At 43.8% G+C, this 23,374-nt stretch overlaps 2 protein-coding genes across 5 annotated transcripts in view; one reads left to right on the top strand and one right to left on the bottom strand.

The window, feature by feature from the left end:
• The window catches only part of LOC129820941 (TSC22 domain family protein 1-like), a 66,869-nt gene extending 64,640 nt beyond the window's left edge, over positions 1 to 2,229 (top strand). For all 4 annotated transcript variants that reach the window (XM_055878077.1, XM_055878081.1, XM_055878080.1 and 1 more), the window contains exon 3: positions 584 to 2,229. In XM_055878077.1, the coding sequence (XP_055734052.1) occupies positions 584 to 844 (261 nt within the window). In that variant the 3' untranslated portion in view covers positions 845 to 2,229. The remainder of the gene's footprint in view (positions 1 to 583) is intronic.
• A 1,374-nt stretch (positions 2,230 to 3,603) lies between these two features.
• serp2 (stress-associated endoplasmic reticulum protein family member 2) lies at positions 3,604 to 8,008 on the bottom strand. The gene is made up of 3 exons (XM_055878083.1): positions 7,781 to 8,008; positions 4,980 to 5,052; positions 3,604 to 4,800 (listed from the first exon to the last, which is right to left on the bottom strand). The coding sequence occupies exons 1-3, from the start codon at positions 7,862 to 7,864 to the stop codon at positions 4,760 to 4,762; spliced, it is 198 nt and encodes a 65-aa protein (XP_055734058.1). The 5' UTR covers positions 7,865 to 8,008; the 3' UTR covers positions 3,604 to 4,759.
• Positions 8,009 to 23,374: the final 15,366 nt, after the last annotated feature.

Below are 23,374 nucleotides of genomic sequence, written 5' to 3'. Positions count from 1 at the left end.
TCTTATATTAAAACAAACAGAAGCTAGCTACAATAATTAACATGTATTACATAGTATTACATAGTATTAGTGATTCCCACAGAAAGAGCAGTAGTAATGCTATGCGTACATTATTATAATTGCATCAAGAGTATAATGTATATGTATGGTCATTTAAAAAAAACAACACAAACTTAACATTGTTTTGTATGTCATTTCAAATCAAACTTGATTTGTCACATGCGCTAAAAACAACATGTGTAGACCTTACTGGGAAATGCTTCCTTTACAAGCCCTTAACCAACAGTGCAGTTCAAGAAAGAGTTTAAGAAAATATTTACCAACTAAAGTAAAAAATAATAGAAAGTAACACAATAAAATAACTATAACGAGGCTATATACAGGGGGTACCGATACCGAGTCAATGTGTGGGGGGTACAGGTTAGTCGAGGTAATTTGTAGGTAGGGGTGAAATGACTATGTAACACTATCTTTGACTTCTTTCATATGGTATATTTAATTGTCACGTGTAAAAAATAAAAAAAAAATTAAAAAAACTAGACTAAAGTCTCTGTTCTGTTTGTTGATCTCTCTGTCCCTTTAGGACCTGGTGAAGAGCCACCTGATGTACGCAGTGAGGGAGGAGGTGGAGGTTCTGAAGGAGCAGATCAAGGAGCTGATTGAGAGGAACTCCCAGCTTGAGCAGGAGAACAGCCTTCTGAAGACCCTGGCCAGCCCAGAGCAGATGGCTCAGTTCCAGGCCCAGACCCAGACAGGCTCCCCTCCCACCTCCACACAGCCTCCAGCCCAGGCACCAACCCTACCCCCGGCCCAACCATCACACAACTCTGGACCCTCTGCGTAGCATCACCTCCTACCCCCAGAGAGGGGTAGATGAGGAAGTCTATCAACCAATCAGGGCCTGACTGACTTGACAGTCCTCAGACAGACTCCTGTTCTAACGCTGCAGAACAACCAGGCCTTCATTGCACGGGGCTACGCTGTTAAGACAAGAATTTGCACATATTTAACTTTGAGAGCGGTGATGGGTTGTGTCATCGTTTCAAGACTATTAAAAACACTATCAAAGACAATCTGCCTCGGAGCGAAGGGAAAGGGGCTGTTATAGGAGAATGAACATTGCCAAAAAATTAATGGACTTAGGAGAGAGAAAAAACAAGATTGTCTGACTAAGAAAAACAAAACCAACAAAAAAAGTGGACATGACTTAGTTACTGTACCTGTGTCAATGAATTTCAAGTGATGTCGACTTCAGTGGTAACGATGATGGAGGGAGATAGTAACGGCCATGCTTTGCTGAATCCTGATAATGTAAATAAATACAGCGGTTCCCTTCTGCTTGCGTGCTACAGAGAGACAGACAGAGAATGGAGCACCTCTCATGGTGACAACGTGAAAAATCAGAGGATTATCATGGTGTGATAGTCCCCATCTGGTGAGTGGAGCGGAGGAGGGCGAGGAGATCTGAAGGGAGAACACGACAACATTTCCATGGACGTCATCATTTAAACTGTGGGATTGAATGGAGTATAGTAGCCTACACTTGCTTATTAAAAGAGATGATGATTATGATATTATTTTAATTTGAACCCCACAGCCTTGCGCCCTGTTAAACCTATCATGGCAGCTTCTCTTCTCATGTAAAGGAGCACAGGGGCTGAGATGTTTGGCTAAGCTGCATTTTCAAAGAGGAGTTGATGGGCTTTCTACATTGTGTATATTTCTGTATATGTAGTGTAAGTACTGTGTAATATAGTGACATAAGGTGAGAAGACAGATGCTATTTAGGTGAAGTACAAATGGTGAGTGATCTAGGCCTAGTAATGGGCTGGTCTGAAGATATGTGCTGTCTTTTTAATGCTGTAATTCAGGACAATAGAGAGCTGTGGAGGTTATTTAACTGACAAATATCCAGTATCCATATCTTCGGCTGCAACATTAACGCCTACTGTAAACCATCGTTCACTTGAAATGATTTGAAGTAACTTTATTTTGTTTTCATTTTGACGGTGAAGTACTAACGATGATCAGCTCTTAAACATAACAAACACATTACTCTGAATATCATAAAGAAAAACTGAAATTGATTTTTTGCATTCTATGTATAAGTTGTATGCTCATGTTCCGTGCATGTTTCCTCAAACCAGATGAGGTATTGTAAACATACTTAACACAATTGCACTTGACAGTTTCACTTCACAACTTTCAATAAAAATGTTAAAGGAATAATCAACTTGTTAATGCCTCTTCATATTTACTTTAGTCTTCCTTTACTTCTGTAGTTTAAATAATTAACCTTAACCTGTAGGCCATTTAACATCAACTTCTTACTTAGTGCTGACCTGCCAAGTGAACAAAAGCTGGTGGTCCTCCTTGGCCTACTGGTTGTATGGATACCACATGTTTATGTAAATAACAAACCAGCACCCTGTCCCTGATTTTTATTTTTTTTTTCTCTCCCCTGCAGTCCAATGGTAGTCTCCTCCACCTTTTTTCTAGTCAAGTAAACTATTGGCATCTCTACTTGTAGGATTGGAGGCATGTTATAGCTGCACTGCTGGATGAGCTTTGACACATATTGCCATGGCTAGGTTATGTCATGTCCTGTGTTTCAGGGGTGAGTTAGGGAAGACCTGTTTATATAGGATAGGAAATGCACACACAGAGGGATCTGTGTAGGAAAGGGCCAGGCAGTGTTCTTCATCTCCCCGAGACAGAGAAATGCCAGGCTGAGCATTGACCTCATCGTGTTCAGCAGACAGACCTTTGCTGTGGGTTACTGTTGTAACAATCAGACCAGTGTGTCTGCTGATTACTTATTGCAGTCTCTCTCTGTCCTCATACTGTAGCATGCTTCAAAACTGCTGTGCCAGGGCTGTCAGAAGTAGGCAGCAGTTGAATCTTAGTCTCAACCTTAACCATTATGGAGGGGAAATGTAAAACTAACCTTAGTTTAGTGTCTGGGGCCACATCATCCTACTGTACACTGAAAAGAGAACATATGAAACAGACAGCAACAGAGCACTGCCTGTATACTGCAAGCTGTAGGTTAAGCTTTTCCTCTGCTTTTCACCAGGGTCGGCCTTAGTTAACAGCTGCATAGATTACATGGTCCACAAATCACTCCAATTGAGCAGGAACAGCACCTTGCTTCGGCCCATTACTTCAAGTGAACAAACAGCGATTGTATAACTCCACAACTCACCACACTGGATAAATGTGTGAACAGCATTCCATTCAAATGACGATAAGCTGCCGTCTGCCTTGAAGGATGGTTTCGGGAGACATAAGTTTGAGAGGCTGAGTAACAAGACGTAACCCTGGTGTCATACAGGTATGTTGGAGAAAGGACATGACAGAATCCTGGTAAATAGTTGTGACGGTTAGGCACCTGGAATTTAAACATTAAGACACCTGACATTCCATGAAGCCGTGGTTCTTTAGTGCTAAGTTATATAACACTCACATATGCATGTACACACACACACATACACACACACCAGGAAGCCCCAAATTAACCACTGTTAGCAAGCTGAATCTGCACAACATGCGCTGGGATAGAAGCAGCCAAAGTGGAACTGAAAGCAGACAAACAGACATGTCCCAAATGAGTCACATTTATTTGAAAAAGGTTCTCACACAACACAGATATACACTCACCGGCCCGTTTATTAGGTACTTCCATCGAGTACTAGGTCGGAACCCCGTTCCATCTCATCCAAAAGATTCTCTATTGGGTTGAGGTCTGGGGCCTGCGCAGGACACTCAAGTAAACTGAACTCGCTGTCATGTTCCAGACAATGTTTTTCCACTCAATTGTTCAGTGTTGGTGATCGCGTGTACACTGGAGACGTTTCTTAATATTTTTAGCTGATAGGAGTGGAACCCAGTTTGGTCGTCTGCTGCAATAGCCCATCCGTGACAAAGATCGACGAGTTGTGTGTTCCGTGATGCCATTCTGCACACAACTGTTGTACTGTGCCATTATTTGTCTGTTTGTGGACCACCTGTTAGCTTGCACGATTCTTGCCATTTTCCTACAACCTCTGTCATCAACGAGCTGTTTTCACCCACACTGACTGGATGTTTCTTGATTGTCGCACCATTCTCGGTAAACCCTAGACACTGTCATGCATGAAAAGCCCGGGAGGGCGGCCATTTGAGATACTGGATCCAGCGCGCCTGGCACCGACGATCATACCTCGCTTCAAGTCGCTTAGGTCAATTGTTTTGCTCATTCTAACGTTCAATTGAACAGTAACTGAATGTCTAGATTCCTGTCTGCCTGCTTTATATAGCAAGCCATGGTCACTGTCAGTAGGAGCGATCCATTTTCGTGAACGAGGTGGGGTACCTAATAAACTGTTCGGTGAGTGTATATAGAAACACAGCAGTATTGCACAGCAGCTAGTCACATCATTGACTGCACACACATACACATACACTCAGTCTCACACTCACACATATGAGCAGGTGTAAAACACACTGTACGAGATTGAGCCAGCCATTGGTTGTGGTTTAGACTGTCAGTAGAAAAGCTCTCATCTCCACGGCCTGGAACTCTGTAAACGTGTGATCGAGAAAATCGAGGGGGGAAGGGGTGTGGTCCACTCATCTCTCAGGCCTTCCCTGATGGACACAGAGCTGTCCGGACCTCCAGGCCTCCTGGAGGTGTTAGGGAGGTGCGTAGGGTGGCGAGCAGCCTCAGGTCTGATGAGCGGGTGTGGGGAGAGAGGGGAGAGTCTGTGGGGCCTCTGGATCACATTCCCATCCTGATGCTCTGGATGATCTGAAAGATGGCTTAAAGAGAAAGTGGCTGTTGTTACACAAGAAAACATCCAGTTAAGCAAAATTATTGAGCAGAAAACTGAAGTAAAACTACATTTGGTTTAGGTCTGTGGTTAACCAATGTTCCCTAGGTGAGTAATATCAAGGCTAATGTGAAACAGAATGTTGAACACTGGATGTTTGGGCCTTACCTGATCCACAGACGACGAAGACGAACAGAGCCAGGAGCCACGGCCCCACGGGGTACTTCTCTTCCTGAGGTCGCTGAGAGGGAGAGAAAACAACAAGAATGTTCAACCACTGAGACATACTGTACAGGTCAAATGTCATCCAAATGTCACTATTTATGTCATGTCTTGTCTTAGGACCCCTTTGGAAACAACATGATCCTTCTGAATTAAACAGTTGTTATCGGTGTTCTTCCGTTAGTTAACTATTTTAGTTTTAGAGATATGTAATTTTAGTACCTGATAGGGCCTGAACCCCCAGTGAGCAAGTTTAGTGTAACAATGGCCAGGAAACCTCCACTGTAGAAGGAGGAAATCTTGAGAGGCATCCTCCTCTGACTGGCCACATACACTGGACATAAGGTCGGATGTAAGGTCAGAGTTAGTATGACGGTCAAGGTCGGACAGTTGTTGATCAAGGGCGGTCAAAACTGTGCAGAATATGTGACTACAGGACACAGCTTGGTGGAGGAAGACCAAGCAGGTTGAACAAACATCCATTGGATGAAGTTTCATACAGTGTTATGACCTTTAGGCCTACATCAACAACATGCTGAATAGGACACGTTTCAAACCATGTTAGTCCAGTCAGTCTGACTGTTTTAAACCCTGTTCTCATCACGGTGTGGGTGTTTTGTACCCAGTTACACCAGAATAGACTGGATCTAATAATAAACTGAGTTCTGCAGAGTTAGCATGTAGCCCCTCAGACTCAGCTATGAACACATCTAGTTCTTATGGAAAACAGAAGTGGAAACCAAACCACTGATGTAAAAACACATGATATACAATATGTCTCTGGAAACCCTCAGCCTGCCTGGCTGTCTAGACCAGCAGCATCATAAACCATCACAACCACACGATGTGGTCTGGTGTGGATGATGTCATAATACAGTTGGATAGCACACATGTGCTTTCTGATTGTGGTACGGTATTATTGTGGATGACACAATTGCTATCTAGAATGTACAGCGCAAACCCCAAGTATTCCTTTATTCTAATACAAACAATGAAAACAATCTCTATTCCACAGTGAGCTATTCCATTCAGTGTCACCTTGCACAATGCAGTCATGTTGAAGGCATGGTAAGATTTCTGGTATAGTTTCATAATTCAAGGTTGTCAGAAGAAAAACCGACATCTTAAGGAACACCAAGAGAACAAATTAGCCTGCCATAAAAAGGAATCTGTTAGACGGTGGATAAATTGGGAATACTATAACAACTACTATAACATTATATTCAGCAGTTATGATCATTTAATAAATTATGAACACCTCCCATTTCCCTAAGGCTATTACAGCACAATTATACAAGTGTTTAATGTACACTATTTCAACTAATTTTATTTATTTATTTTACCGTTATTTTACCAGGTAAATTGACTGAGAACACGTTCTCATTTGCAGCAACGACCTGGGGAATAGTTACAGGGGAGAGGAGGGGGATGAATGAGCCAATTGTAAACTGGGGATTATTAGGTGACCATGATGGTTTGAGGGTCAGATTGGGAATTTAGCCAGGACACCGGGGTTAACACCCCTACTCTTACGATAAGTGCCATGGGATTTTTAATGACCTCAGAGAGTCAGGACACCCGTTTAACGTCCCATCCGAAAGACGGCACCCTACACAGGGCAGTGTCCCCAATCACTGCCCTGGGGCATTGGGATATTTTTTAGACCAGAGGAAAGAGTGCCTCCTACTGGCCCTCCAACACCACTTCCAGCAGCATCTGGTCTCCCATCCAGGGACTGACCAGGACCAACCCTGCTTAGCTTCAGAAGCAAGCCAGCAGTGGTAGCAGTGGTAGTGTAACCAGTCCCCATGAGGAAGTGAAACCTACATTCCAGAGTTACATAATAATCAGTATCACTGCCTGTCCTATAATATCTGTGTATGTGATTTTGTTTAACTATCCTTGTGGGTACCAGAAGTCCTCACAAGAATAGTAAAACAAGGAAAATTCAGACAAGTGGGGACATTTTGCCTGTCCCCACAAGAAAAAAAATGCTATTTTAGGCTTAGGGGTTAAGTTTAGGGTTAGGGTTACAATTAGGAATCTAATTAAGGTTAGGGTTCACGTTAGGTTTAGGGCTAAGGTTAGAGTTAGGGTTAGATTTAAGGTTAGGGAAAACCGGATTTTGGGTGGGAATTCTATGGTCCCTACAAGCATAGCAATACAAAACTGTGCGTGTATTTGTGACCCGGTCAGGATACAGATCGACCATAGAGTTCATCAACAACCTCAAGCCTTCTATATGGACTGTTCAACCAGATGATGACACCATCCTTATCGACAATCTCGATCTTTATCTACGTGGCATTGATCTCTCATTAATTATTGATCGGGAGAATACCGGGCTGTAAACCCTGTGGCAAACCGCCGATTCAAGATAATCGACCATTATATAACATACAGCCAACAGTATTGATAAACCACCCAACCAACGGACCATGAATTACAATGAATGGAGAAGGGCTTGAAAACTCATTAATTGCGGCTTGTATGTGTCGTGTGATTGATCAGAATGGTTTGAAATTAATCATATTAGATAGGCTACAACATGCGTTTTTTTTTGATGATACCCAATTAGAACCATAACATCAGATATGCCTACACAATCAATCATTTATCATTATGAAATGGATGGGTCACATTTTTGGAAATCATGCAATTCTCAGTGATGATTAACTGAATCGGTGTCTTGCATCTCCTTTCGTCTGATGATGGAACACACAGCATGAAGAAACGCGTCGCCTCACCAGGGTCTTTGCAACGTTCCCTCTCTGCGTGATGTTTTTGCTGTGCTTTTCGTTTGCCATACGGATCCTTTGTTTTGCTACCATTTTCTGAGAATGTTATATTGATGTCAAATTTTTATATACCGGCGTAATTTCGATGCAGTGATGATGAAGCCGCGAGACCCCCACTGCTCTCTGCACCTGCTGACGTGCGCGCGGACGGAAGTGCTCTTCCATGAAGCGTGGCGCGCGTGATCCGGTATTTCTGCCTTACCTCAATCCAACCAGCCAGTAGTAGTTAGTCAAACTATTTATTCTTCAACATGGAATGCATGAATAGTTCTCTCATTTGCCATAGAAACATACTTTTTAACAGTAGCATAACCCTCAATTGTCACCAGCACTCAATCAGTAGGCTAAAGTTCTTCTACCTTTCTCAATAGAAGCTGTTGCCAGGGTCTTGTCTGTGTGCTGCACATGCCTGGAATTTCTGGAGAAACAGCATCATGTGTTAATCTGACAAATACCTTACATACAGGACATTGAGTGTGGTAGACTAGAAAATGGTGCAAAAGTAGGTTAGAAACATTTGAGTGACCTGTTTTTTATTTATTTTAAAAACAAAAGTATAAATTAGAATTACAACAGCTTACACCACTCATGACTATCAGCTTTTGGGGTTTCTAATACTCACAAAATGATATCATATCTTCAAATGTGATTAGCTTGAGTACAGCGAAAGAGAGGAGAGAGATAATAAGAATAAGATGAGAGAAGAGAAGAGAACAGCAGTGCTGCACTTGGACCCATGGTGCTGATAAGAGTGGTTGCCTAGCAACTGTATCTAGGGGTGGGCCAACCAGGGTTTCACAGCAGCACTGTGCCTTGGCAGGGAGGACTTCAGACATAGCTGGCCCACCCCTAGATGCAGTTGATAGGCAACCACTCTTATCAGCACCATGGGTCCAACAGCTCAACCCATGGATGGATTTCATTATCTTTACTTTATTTACATACAATTAATACACGTCTAATAACATTGTATTTATCTATTAAAAGTCTATTACTGTATGTAAGATTTCCAGTAATTTCAACCAATGAAGTGTGTGTTCTGTGTGCACAGTGTGTAATGTTGACTTCATGCTCTGTTTTACTAATTGGGTTGTTCTGCTGTTGCACAGCACTGAACATTGTGAGCCCAAACACATGTAATCCAGACAGTTCACTTTGCAACAACAGTTTGGCTCCTCTTGCCCACAGTATCTATATTCTAGGCCCATATTCAGCCAAACTGCAGGGCAGTGCAACAACCTCCAATATGACAAACTCAGCTTTGACACGCACAGATGTGTGTGTGTTTATTGTGACCATTCAGTGAGTGTGTGTGGTCTGCCTTGCTCCTGTATGTGTTTACCAGCTTTACACCATGTGGAGGGAATTCTCAGCCCAGCCCAAGGACACACGAGAAGAGGGAAAGAGGAGGGGACAGGGGAAGAGGAGAGGAGAGCAGGGGACAGGGAAAGAGGAGGTGGACAGCGAAAGAGGAGGGGACAGGGGAAGAGGAGAGGAGAGCAGGGGACATGGAAAGAGGAGGGGGACAGCGAAAGAGGAAAGCAGGGGACAGGGGAAGAGGAGAGGAGAGCAGGGGACAGGGAAAGAGGAGGGGACAGGGGAAGAGGAGGGGACAGGGGAAGAGGAGAGGAGAGCAGGGGACATGGAAAGAGGAGGGGGACAGCAAAAGAGGAAAGCAGGGGACAGGGGAAGAGGAGTGGGACAGGTAAGAGGAGGGGACAGGGGAAGAGGAGAGGAGAGCAGGGGACATGGAAAGAGGAGGGGGACAGCGAAAGAGGAAAGCAGGGGACAGGGGAAGAGGAGTGGGACAGGAAAGAGGAGGGGACAGGGGAAGAGGAGAGGAGAGCAGGGGACATGGGAAGAGGAGGGGGACAGCGAAAGAGGAAAGCAGGGGACAGGGGAAGAGGAGAGGAGAGCAGGGGACAGGGAAAGAGGAGGGGACAGGGGAAGAGGAGAGGAGAGCAGGGGACAGGGAAAGAGGAGGTGGACAGCGAAAGAGGAGGGGACAGGGGAAGAGGAGAGGAGAGCAGGGGACATGGAAAGAGGAGGGGGACAGCGAAAGAGGAAAGCAGGGGACAGGGGAAGAGGAGAGGAGAGCAGGGGACAGGGGAAGAGGAGGGGACAGGGGAAGAGGAGAGGAGAGCAGGGGACATGGAAAGAGGAGGGGGACAGCAAAAGAGGAAAGCAGGGGACAGGGGAAGAGGAGTGGGACAGGAAAGAGGAGGGGACAGGGGAAGAGGAGAGGAGAGCAGGGGACATGGAAAGAGGAGGGGAACAGCGAAAGAGGAAAGCAGGGGACAGGGGAAGAGGAGTGGGACAGGAAAGAGGAGGGGACAGGGGAAGAGGAGAGGAGAGCAGGGGACATGGGAAGAGGAGGGGGACAGCAAAAGAGGAAAGCAGGGGACAGGGGAAGAGGAGAGGAGAGCAGGGGACAGGGAAAGAGGAGGGGACAGGGGAAGAGGAGAGGAGAGCAGGGGACAGGGAAAGAGGAGAGGGACAGCAAAAGAGGAAAGCAGGGGACAGGGGAAGAGGAGAGGAGAGCAGGGGACAGGGAAAGAGGAGGGGGACAGGGAAAGAGGAGGGGACAGGGGAAGAGGAGAGGAGAGCAGGGGACATGGAAAGAGGAGGGGGACAGGGAAAGAGGAGGGGACAGGGGAAGAGGAGAGGAGAGCAGGGGACATGGAAAGAGGAGGGGGACAGCGAAAGAGGAAAGCAGGGGACAGGGGAAGAGGAGAGGAGAGCAGGGGACAGGGAAAGAGGAGGGGGACAGCAAAAGAGGAAAGCAGGGGACAGGGGAAGAGGAGAGGAGAGCAGGGGACAGGGAAAGAGGAGGGGGACAGCGAAAGAGGAAAGCAGGGGACAGGGGAAGAGGAGAGGAGAGCAGGGGACAGGGAAAGAGGAGGGGGACAGCGAAAGAGGAAAGCAGGGGACAGGGGAAGAGGAGTGGGACAGGAAAGAGGAGGGGACAGGGGAAGAGGAGAGGAGAGGAGGGGACAGGGGAAAGGAGGTATGGGCAGAGAGAGAGGGTAGTAGAGGAGGGAGCAAGGGAAGTTAAAGGAGAAAAGGCAGCAAGGGGAGATGAGAGTAGGTGAACAGAGAGAGAGAGATTGGAGATTGGCGTCCTTTCATGCCTGCTCCTATGGGGATCCACTATATTGCTTGTCCCAGCCTACCAGCAACCCCTCGAGCAGCACTGAGGACCAATGACTCCTCTCGTGTACAGACGCTGAAAGTGACCTAACACATTCACAAACACAAACTCACACACACAAACTCACACACACACACACACACACTGTTTCCCAGGGCTCTAATCAATGGGAATGAGGATGGATCTCACAGTAACATACTGGGTTGTTATAATGCTAGTAGGACACTCTCACATAGTTTAACAGACACGTACAATAGAACATTCCTTATACAGTCAATGCCTGGGGAAATCATCTCAATGGCAGTCTGAACATTGTCGAAGATGATGGTATGTTGGGCAAACAGAAACTCAACCCTGGTTATGTGGTGTCATCTTTCTCCCTGTAGTTCCCTGTAGCCTTTGTTATCTCGTATCCATGGCTGGGTCAGACGTTTGATTTACTCTCTGACTGCTTTAACCCCATTCTAACCCATCTAACACTATGGAATGTGGCAAACTCTCTGATGGTTCTTTGTCATAGAAAACAAAATACCTGCAGGACAGGAGGTGTATTCTGTTATAGTTGACAATTATGAAGAAGTGGACACACACAGACCCAGCTGCACACACCTGCACACACACACATGCACGCAGACACTGTTGTTAGGAATGATTACATGCTGTGCTAATAACCTATTATACAATACAGTCCAGGCACCAGTGCAACCCCATCCTGACAGTAATTCCCTTTCCACTGCAAGACAACTTTACCCTCTGCATTAAACCATTTATTTCTAGAGAGAAACAGAGAAAATACCTGACCTAGTTTCAAACCTGTTTATATCCAACTTACATCTAAACAGGCCATCTCTCTCTCTCTCTCTACCTCTCTTGCTCTCTGCATTTAAGCATTCTGTGTATTTCAGAATTTTCAAATACACAGCTCAAACAAGTACTTTTATTTCAGTATTTGAATGATTGTTTGTGAAAAAACAAATTGTCTACCAAATTGTATTGGAGTGTCTTTAAATACTTCAAAAACAATTTTCAAATATCGGGGTTAAATGCATAAGAGTGTATTTGAGTATTTTCAAATACTTTTTAAGTGTATTTCCAAATACATAAAACTATTAAACTACTTGTCTTTTCAAATATCTGAATACTTATTTCAAATGTACTATATGTGAAAGTAATTGAGATATTTGAAAGAGTATTTAAACCCAGGTCTGACACACACACACGCACGCACGCACACACACGCACGCACGCACGCACGCACGCACGCACGCACGCACGCACGCACGCACACACACACACACACACACACACACACACACACACACACACACACACACACACACACACTCAACATACGGATCTTAGATACAACTAGATGATGCTCTCAGAGTCCTGTCTAGCACTGCAATCAGGAAGGAGGGAAGGCTTTCTCAGCGTCTGCCTGCTGCACTGTTTGAGCTAATCTTATTCATCATGTCTCTGTGTGCTGCTCTCCTTGCCACTCTCCCCAGGCCCTGTATGGTAGGCTCCTGTAGTGCTACTCTGCTCTGGTGCTGAATAAGAGATGACACATACAGCTCCAGCTTTTACATGCTGCCGTTTTATTCTGTCTCTGAGTGTTTTGGTGTCCTGGGTTCAACCTGCCGCACTACCACACTGGCTCTGCATCCCACTATGCCACCAACCTCGCCAGATCAGGATGGTACGAAGCTACTATGCTACAGCAATACATACATACATTGATTGGTGTATATGTGTATGATCATTTCTTTTAATAATTTACTTGTATTCACTTTCTGAATTGACAACGGAATTAACCCCATGAAAGCCTTGAAGAGAGCCAGAAGGAGAAGGGGAACAAGGGCGAAGAGAGAGGGAGGCGGCGGGAGAAATGGGAAAGGAACAATGTACGTGTGTATCAGGTGCAGTGGTGGAAAAAGTATCCAATTGTCATACTTGAGTAAAAGTAAAGATACCTTACAGTTTTTTTCAATTGCTAACATGCATTAGTCAAAACTGAAGTCACATTATCAAAACTCTTCACACAGTCAGCGAAACAGAAGTGTATGTGTACCAAACTGTGAATCATTTTTCATTGCTTCACACAAAATGCATTCAATGACCACATTCCCCCTGAAATCCATAAACTCTTTTCTCATTCACACTCCACCACCTGCAGAACTATATATTTGCAGCACATGTTTTCAAATGCTAACACAAAACTGTTAATAACACATTCAAAACAGAATGATGGCAAATGTTGTGCATTTCTTCAGTAACCAGATTGAAACATCTCGAAAATCTCAGCAGAATATTTAATCATTGAAACACATCTGATTGCAATTTCAGCTGAAAGCCTACCCAAGTGTCCTCGTTTTAGTCTCGTTACCAAACAGACAAAAGAGGATGGCTTCAGAATGATTTAGTTTGGAAACATGGATCAAGGAAGACAGGTTGGTGGGAAAGAAGAGTGGCAGGGAGAGGGAGAATGCATGGAGGACAAAGGAGAGGAAGACCAAGAGCGGTGGTCTCTGATGAGATAAGGGCCACAACTATTGACCATATTGTAAACCATTTTGAGAGAGGCCGGTTTAATGATTTAATGGACCGTGATTTAACGGTTTAATGCAACCAAATCTGCAGCGTTCAACAGTTGCATCAATAGTACAAATTTTCTGGCAAAACAACAGGTGAGATGTGCATCCTTCAACGATAATTTAACCACATATTACAGTACAATACAGTATGTTCACATTTTTACATGTACTGACATTTTGAAATATATTGATTGTTTTGTGTTTTGCAATAAAACTGTGGGAAATTTAGGACAGAGTGCTGGCAGACAATATCACTTTTGGGAATGTGAAAATGGTCAGCACAACGACAACCAGAGTCCTAGAGAAACATTAAATAAGGATGAAGCAGTTTGAGAGAAACGGTGAATGTGTGAAAGAACTCCGGTATCAATATGTCCAGGTAAGACGTCTGTTCAATAACCAAACAGGGTACATACACAGCTATGCATAATGTAAATTACTGTAAAACTGTGTATTTACTGTATTTTAGAGAGTAGTGGAGATGGAAGCCAGGCAAACTGCACATACATTCATCTTTGTGGATGAAGCTGGTGTCACGACTTTCGCCGAAGTCGGTTCCTCTCCTTGTTCGGGCGGCGTTTGGCGGTCGACGTCACTGGTCTTCTAGCCATCGCCGATCCACCTTTCATTTTCCATTTGTTTTGTCTTGTCTTCCTGCACACCTGGTTTACATCTCCTACTAATTTACATGTGTATTTAGCCCTCTGTTCTCTCCATGTCTGTGTGGGGTATTGTTTATTTGTCAAGGTTGGCACGTTTCCGGCTGGTTTGCGCCGGGTTTTGTTTTATACCCGTGCTTTGTGGCAGCCGATACTTTGTACTTGGGTTTTGTACTTTGTGCTGCCTCACTTGTTCTTTGGGCATTTGTTTTGTGACGCGGTTGCGTTCTGTATTATGATTGCCTAAGTAAAGTGCTTGTCCATTCATCTCTGCTCTCCTGCGCCTGACTTCCATGCACCAGCTACACCCACCACTGACAGCTGGATTCAACCTGGCAAAAACTTACCGCAGGAGAAGAAATGTGATTGGACAGAGAGCAACCGTAGATGTCCGAGGCCAGAGAGGAGCTAACATCACAATGTGTGCATCACTGTCCAATTATGGTTTGCTGTTACACAAACCACTCATTGGCCCCTACAATACAGAGGCTACTTTATTTTCTGGTTGACCTGCATAATCAACTTGTGCCACCGGAGGAGAGAGGGACAAGAAACTCCCCTACCTTCGTTGTTGTGTGAGATAATGTGGCATTCCACCACTCTGCTGCAGTCAGACTGGTTTGCTGCACATCCCAGGATGTCAGTACTATTCCTGCCTCCATACTCCCCCTTCCTAAACCCCATAGAGGAGTTTCTCTGCGTGGAGGTGGAAGGTTTATAACCACCATCCACATGACCAGATGTCCTTACTGAATGCTATGAATGCGGGATGTGGAGACACTTCTCCTGAAGACTGCCAGGGTTGGATTAGACATTCCAGAAGATACTTTCCAAGATGCATCGCCAGAGGAGACATAAGATGTGATGTTGATGAGAACTTGTGACCAAATGCAGGAGAGAGGGAGAACTAGAACCCTCACAGTACTGTACAGTATGAGTGATTATACTATACATGTTGATGAGAACTAGAACCCTCACAGTACTGTACAGTATGAGTGATTATACTATACATGTTGATGAGAACTAGAACCCTCACAGTACTGTACAGTATGAGTGATTATACTATACATGTTGATGAGAACTAGAACCCTCACAGTACTGTACAGTATGAGTGATTATACTATACATGTTGATGAGAACTAGAACCCTCACAGTACTGTACAGTATGAGTGATTATACTATACATGTTGATTAGAACTAGAATCCTCACAGTACTGTACAGTATGAGTGATTATACTATACATGTTGATGAGAACTAGAACCCTCACAGTACAGTATGAGTGATTATACATGTTGATGAGAACTAGAATCCTCACAGTACTGTACAGTATGAGTGATTATACTATACATGTTGATGAGAACTAGAACCCTCACAGTACTGTACAGTATGAGTGATTATACTATACATGTTGATGAGAACTAGAATCCTCACAGTACTGTACAGTATGAGTGATTATACTATACATGTTGATGAGAACTAGAACCCTCACAGTACTGTACAGTATGAGTGATTATACTATACATGTTGATGAGAACTAGAACCCTCACAGTACTGTACAGTATGAGTGATTATACTATACATGTTGATGAGAACTAGAACCCTCACAGTACTGTACAGTATGAGTGATTATACTATACATGTTGATGAGAACTAGAAGCCTCACAGTACTGTACAGTATGAGTGATTATACTATACATGTTGATGAGAACTAGAACCCTCACAGTACTGTACAGTATGAGTGATTATACTATACATGTTGATGAGAACTAGAACCCTCACAGTACTGTACAGTATGAGTGATTATACTATACATGTTGATGAGAACTAGAACCCTCACAGTACTGTACAGTATGAGTAATTATACTATACATGTTGATGAGAACTAGAACCCTCACAGTACTGTACAGTATGAGTGATTATACTATACATGTTGATGAGAACTAGAACCCTCACAGTACTGTACAGTATGAGTGATTATACTATACATGTTGATGAGAACTAGAACCCTCACAGTACTGTACAGTATGGGTGATTATACTATACATGTTGATGAGAACTAGAACCCTCACAGTACTGTACAGTATGAGTGATTATACTATACATGTTGATGAGAACTAGAATCCTCACAGTACTGTACAGTATGAGTGATTATACTATACATGTTGATGAGAACTAGAACCCTCACAGTACTGTACAGTATGAGTGATTATACTATACATGTTGTTGATGTTATTTAAATGTATTATTATTGCAGCCCTGAAATTTCAGGAATTTGTTTTTTCTTTCAACTTTTTATTTTTCACAAGTAAATTAGTACATGCAAAGATACAGAAAAAATAAAGGCTATTGAAGCATATTGCTGCTTTTCTGATTCATTCTTGTGACATATACTTTAGTACAGCCAATAAAGTGAAAAGGTGTTAATCTATTCTATAATGCTGATAATACTGATTTATGTGAAAAATCATTCAAACTTCAAAGAGAAAACTTAATTATTTATGTAATGCTCCCTGTTAGTGTCAGTGTGTTATGAGTGACAATGTATGCTTTCTGAGTGAGAATTGTTTCCAGTGTTATGGTCGAACGAGCTTATTTTGAGACATGTATGAAGTGTTTTGGTGGTTTGAGTGAGTTTTGGAGGTGAGATTAACTGTTTGGCCAAGATGCATGTAATGCAGACTGTGACGAGTTTTGAAAAAGTGGCTTCAGTATTGACCGATGCTTGTTAGCAATTGAAAAAAACTGTATTAGAAAATTACTAAAGTTAAAGTGAAAGTCACCCTGTAAAATACTACTTGAGTAAAAGTCTAAAAGTATTTGGTTCTAAATATACTTAAGTATCAAAAGTAAATGTAATTGCTAAAATATACTTGAAAGTATAAAAAGTAAAAAATATAAATCATTTCAAATTCCTTATGTTAAGCAAACCAGACGGCACCATTTTCTTGTTTTTTTTACTAACAGATAGCCAGGGGCACGCTCCATCACTCAGACATCATTTACACACGAAGCATTTGTGTTTAGTGAGTCCTCCAGATCAGAGGCAGTAGGGATGACCAGGGATGTTCTCTTGATAAGTGTGTGAATTGGACCATTTTCCTGTCCTGCTATCCAATCAAAATGTAACGAGTACTTTTGGGTGTCAGGGAAAATGTATGGAGTAAAAAGTACATTATTTTCTTTAGGAATGTAGTGAAGTAAAAGTAGTCAAAAATATAAATAGTAAAGTACTTAAGTAGGACTTTAAAGTATTTTTACTAAGTACTTTACACCACTGGTAAGGTGTGTGTCAGGTATGACACACATTGTTGTGGTTCTGGCATGGGCCTGCTTTTAATTCCTACAGCTCTCTTTATGTACAGTCCTTTTCAACAGGACACAACTTGTTATTGTCCCTCTTCACAAGAAACTCAACCACATCCTAAGCTAGGGCACCACTTCTAACCACTGCACCTGCAGGCACAGCCACCCAATGTGGCAACATCCTTGTTTGATACAATATTCATCTAACTTGAAAACCAGCAACCTTTCTGAACAGCCAGATATCCCGAGCGAACCCACAGTCTTTCTTCCACCGTCTCTTGACAGATACAGCTGGGACGCAGCAGGCTAGTGAAGGGAAGGGAAGCAGCAGCAGATATATAGGTCAGAAGTGGAAAGTGGCCCAAGCGTTTTCGTCAGACCCACTCCCCTCCCCAGCTTTCTCCCTGGGGTATCTCTCTGCTGTTGATTGTTCCCTCTCATGGGCTACGCTGGCTGGGGCTGGCTGGCTGGCTGGGGCTGGCTGGCTGGGGCTGACTGACTGGATTAGAGCTGGGGCTGACTGACTGGACTAGAGCTGGGGCTGACTGACTGGACTAGACCTGGGGCTGACTGACTGGACTAGAGATGTGGCTGACTGACTGGACTAGACCTGGGGCTGACTGACTGGACTAGACCTGGGGCTGACTGACTGGACTAGAGATGGGGCTGACTGACTGGACTAGAGCTGGAGCTGACTGACTGGACTAGAGCTGGGGCTGACTGACTGGACTAGAGCTGGAGCTGACTGACTGGACTAGAGCTGGGGCTGACTGACTGGACTAGAGATGTGGCTGACTGACTGGACTAGAGATAGGGCTGACTGACTGGACTAGAGATGGGGCTGACTGACTGGACTAGAGCTGGGGCTGACTGACTGGACTAGAGATGGGGCTGACTGACTGGACTAGAGATGGGGCTGACTGACTGGACTAGAGATGGGGCTGCAACCACACACAGCTCTCTACCCTCACACTTTGTTAACAATAGCGCACTTAAGCAAGCACACAAACACAAACAGTATGACAGCTGACAGACAAGACAGGCAATCCAGACAAGACAGGCATGCATACACACCCTTGACCCAGTGGCCCCAGACCATTTGACTGAAGTTCACCTGAAGACACCAGTCACACAAGGAAATGAGGGGAAAGAAAAGGGTGAGAGGAGAAAGAGGGTAGGAGACAAAAACACTCTCAGAAAGGAAAACAGGACATGGGCCAAAGATGAAAGAGGGTAGAGGCAGCAAGGTCTCTGAATTCTAAGCTTTTACAACACAAGTTTTAAACAAGTGTCTGTAGGGCAGGTAACAAGGCGTGGGGATCACAGGCTGAGAGAGAGAAAGATCATTTCACTTGCTTTGGCAATGTTAAGATATGTTCCCCATGCCAATAAAGCCCTTTGAATTTAATTGAGAATAAGACAGACTAGCCCCTCTGGTTGTGGCTGCAGCAGACACGTCTCTCTCTCTCTCTTTCTCTCACTCTCCCTCCCTCCCCTCTCTCTCTCTTTCTCTCTCCCTTCACATGTAACTTATCAAATCACATTTGATTTGTCACATGCTTGTTCAACAATAGGTGTAGATTAACAGTGAAATGCCTACTTACGGCCATTCCAAACTAAGCAGAGAGAAAAAAGGAGAAATTATAGAAAATTAATAACACAAGGAATAAATACACAATGAGTCATGATAACTTGGCTATATACACCTGGTAACAGGACCGAGTCGATGTGCAGGAATACGAGGTAATTGAGGTAGATATGTACATACAGGCAGGGGTAGAGTGACTAGGCAACAGGATAGATAATACAGAAGCATTGAATGAGTCAAACGAGTTAGTGTATAAAGGGTCAATGCAGATAGTCTGGGTAGCTATGTGGTTAACTATTTAATAGTCTTATAGCTTAGAGGTAGAAGCTGTTCATGGTCCTGTTGGTTCCATACTTGGTGCATCAGTAACGCTTGAGTAATAGGCTTGAAATTAAACTTCAGTTCAGTTGAATGTAGTATTGATCCCAAAGAATACAGTGTACCAGACAGGACACACACATCATGCAGGCACGTGTGCACGGATGGACACACACACACACACACACACACACACACACACACACACACACACACACACACACACACACACACACACACACACACACACACAGAACACACACACACACACACACACACACACACACACACACACACACACACACACACACACACACACACACACACACACACACACACACACACACACACACACACACACACACACACACACACATACACACACAGAGAAAGAGAGGGGAGAGGGGTGGGGTGTTTTGGAGGGCGATTGAGGTCAGAGATATGGAGACAGGGTAGAGGAGATCAGTGTAATATTAGTAGAGTCAGCTACTTATTCACTGGTTACTGATTAACTATATTCCCCCAGCCAGTGGCTGAATCAACAGGTGTCTGCTGCAGCCACAACCAGAGGAGCTAGTCTGTCTAGTCTCTCTCACATCTGGAATCAATATTTAATAACAGGAGAAAACACTGAATCAGTCTACAGCTACTCCTTAGAATAACTGCCTGTTTTTAGACTGCCACTAAAAGAGTGAGAGAGAGAGAGGGAGAGAGAGAGAGGGAGAGAGAGAGAGGGAGAGAGAGAGAGAGCGAGCGAGAGAAAGAGAGAGAGAGAGGGAGAGGAGGAGGAGAGACGAGGGTGAGAGAGAGAGGGCGAGAGCGAGGAGGAGAGATGAGGTTGAGAGAAAAAAGGGGGAGAGAGTGAGAAGGATAGATGAGGTTGAGAGAGAAAAAGGGGGAAAGAGCGAGAGGATAGATGAGGTTGAGACAGAAAAAGGGGGAGAGAGCGAGAAGGATAGATGAGGTTGAGAGAGAAAAAGGGGGAGAGAGCGAGAAGGATAGATGAGGTTGAGAGAGAAAAAGGGGGAGAGAGCGAGAGGATAGATGAGGTTGAGAGAGAAAAATGGGGAGAGAGCGAGAAGGATAGATGAGGTTGAGAGAGAAAAATGGCGAGAGAGCGAGAGGATAGATGAGGATGAGAGAAAGTGGTTAGCAGCAGTACTTCGCCATTTGAGCAGAAGCATGGGCTCAGAGACTATAATCAGCTAATGGTGAGAGGGAGAGAGAGAGACAGAGTGAGCGGTGGTGGCGACAGTGAGAGAGAGGGGGGAAGAGAGTGAAAGAGAGAGAGTGGGAGAGACAGAGAGAGGGGGAGAGAGAGATGTACACTACTGATGTACTACACTGTACATAGGCAATAATATAACATTGTAAATGTCTATAGTTATTTAAGTGTAATGTTTACTGTTTATTTCAGATGTTATATTTCCTTGTTTATTTCCTTTTTGTTATAGTCTATTTCACTTGTTTTGGCAATGTAAACACGTTTCCCTTATCAATAAAGCCCTTTGAAATTAATTGAGAGATCGGGGGGGACGGAAGGGAGGGGGGGGGGGGGGGGGGGGGGGGAGTGAGAGACAACAGACAACAAATTCCAATTGGCTATACTTAAGTTCTTTAACATCATCCTTAACTCTGGCATCTTCCCCAACCAAGGACTGATCACCCCAATCCACAAAAGTGGAGACAAATTTGTCCTCAATAACCACCGTGGAATATGCATCGAAAGCAACCTTGGGAAAATCCTCTGCATTATCATTAACAGAAAATGTCAAATTGGCTTTTTACCAAATTATCATACGACAGACCACGTATTCACCCTGCACACCCCAATTGACAAGCAAACAAACCAAAACAAAGGCAAAGTCTTCTCATGCATTGCTGATTTCAAAAAATTATTTGACTCAATTTGGCATGAGGGTCTGCAATACAAATTGATGGAAAGGGGTGTTGGGGGAAAAACATACAACATTATAAAATCCATGTACACAAACAACAAGTGTGCGGTTAAAATAGGCAAGAAACACACACATTTCTTCCCACATGGCCATGGGGTGATACAGGGATGCAGCTTAAGCCCCACCCTCTTCAACATATATATCAACGAACTGGCTAGGGCACTAAAACAGTCTGCAGCACCCGGCCTCACCCTACTAGAATCTGAAGTCAAATGTCTATTGTTGGCTGATGATCTGGTGCTTCTGTCACCAACCAAGGAGGGCCTACAGCAGCAAGTAGATCTTCTGCACAGATTCTGCCAGACCTGTGCCCTGGCAGTAAATCTCAGTAAGACAAAAATAATTGTATTCCAAAAAAGGTCTAGTCGCCAGGAACACAAATAAAAATTCCATCTAGACACAGTTGACCTAGAACACACAAAAAACGATACATACCTTGGCCTAAACATCAGTGCCAGAGGTAACTTCCACAAAGCTGTGAACGATCTGAGAGACAAGGCAAGAAGGGCCTTCTATGCCATCAAAAGGAACATAAAATTCGACATACCAATTAGGATCTGGCTAAAAATACTTGAATCAGTTATAGGACCCATTGCCCTTTATGGTTGTGAGGTCTGGGGTCCGCAAACCAACCAAGAATTCACAAAATGGAACAAACACGAAATTGAGACTCTGCATGCAGAAATCTGTAAAAAATATCCTCCGTGTACAACGTAAAACACCAAATAATGCATGCAGAGCAGAATTAGGCCGATACCCACTAGTTATCAAAATCTAGAAAAGAGCCGTTAAATTCTACAACCACCTTAAAGGAAGCAATTCCCAAACCTTCCATAGCAAAGCCATCACCTACAGAGAGATGAACCTGGAGAAGAGTCCCCTAAGCAAGCTGGTCCTGGGGCTTTGTTCACAAACACAAACAGACCCCACACAGCCACAGGACAGCAACACAATTAGACCCAACCAAATCATGAGAAAACAAAAAGATAATTACTTGACACATTGGAAAGTATTAACAACAAAACTGGGCAAACTAGAATGATATTTTGCCCTAAACAGAGAGTACACAGTGGCAAAATACCTGACCACTGTAACTGACCAAAACTTAAGGAAAGCTTTGACTATGTACAGACTCAGTGAGCATAGCCTTGCTATTGAGAAAGGCCTCCGTAGGCAGACCTGGCTCTCAAGAGAAGACAGGCTATGTGCACACTGCCCACAAAATGTTGTGGAAACTGAGCTGCACTTCCTAACCTCCTACCAAATGTGTGACCATATTAGAGACACATATTTCCCTCAGATTACACAGATCCACAAAGAATTTGAAAGCAAATACGATTTTGATAAACTCCCATATCTAATGGGTGAAATACCACAGTGTGCCATCACAGCAGCATGATTTGTGACCTGTTGCCACAAGAAAAGGGCAACCAGTGAAGAAGAAACACCATTGTAAATACAACCCCTATTTATGTTTATTTATTTTCCCTTTTGTACTTTAACCATTTACACATCGTTACATCACCGTATAAAGACATAATATGACATTTGTAATAAGTTTATTATTTTGGAACTTCTATGAGTGTAATGTTTACTGTTCATTTTTATTGTTTATTTTACTTTTGTATATTATCTACATCACTTGCTTTGGCAATGTTAAGATATGTTTCCCATGCCAATAAAGCCCCTTGAAATTAATTGAATTGAGAGGGAGAGCGAGCGAGATAGAGAGAGAGAGAGATAGCACAGAGCAGCAGAGGTGGAGAGGAATAGAGGATCCTAGGGGGACAGAGAGAGAGAGATAGCACAGAGTAGCAGAGGTGGAGAGGAATAGAGGATCCTAGGGGGACAGAGAGAGATAGAGAGAGAGAGAGAGAGAGAGAGATAGCACAGAGCAGCAGAGGTGGAGAGGAATAGAGGATCCTAGGGGGACAGAGCGAGATAGAGAGAGAGAGAGAGAGAGAGATAGCA

The sequence above is a fragment of the Salvelinus fontinalis genome, chromosome 23, assembly GCF_029448725.1.
Source record: "Salvelinus fontinalis isolate EN_2023a chromosome 23, ASM2944872v1, whole genome shotgun sequence".
NCBI classification, from domain to species: domain Eukaryota; kingdom Metazoa; phylum Chordata; class Actinopteri; order Salmoniformes; family Salmonidae; genus Salvelinus; species Salvelinus fontinalis.
The sequence above is the reverse complement of the archived record's forward strand: the minus strand, read 5'-3'. Positions and strand labels throughout refer to the sequence as shown.

Bases quoted from the DNA above. Each gene is read 5' to 3' on its own strand.
- serp2 (XM_055878083.1), bottom strand. From the start codon at position 7,864: ATGGTAGCAAAACAAAGGATCCGTATGGCAAACGAAAAGCACAGCAAA. The intron at 5,053-7,780 runs GTGAGGCGACGC...TCTCCCTCTCAG, and splicing joins GGAACGTTGCAAAGACCCTG to CGACCTCAGGAAGAGAAGTA. The intron at 4,801-4,979 runs GTAAGGCCCAAA...TTTCTCTTTAAG, and splicing joins CTTCGTCGTCTGTGGATCAG to CCATCTTTCAGATCATCCAG.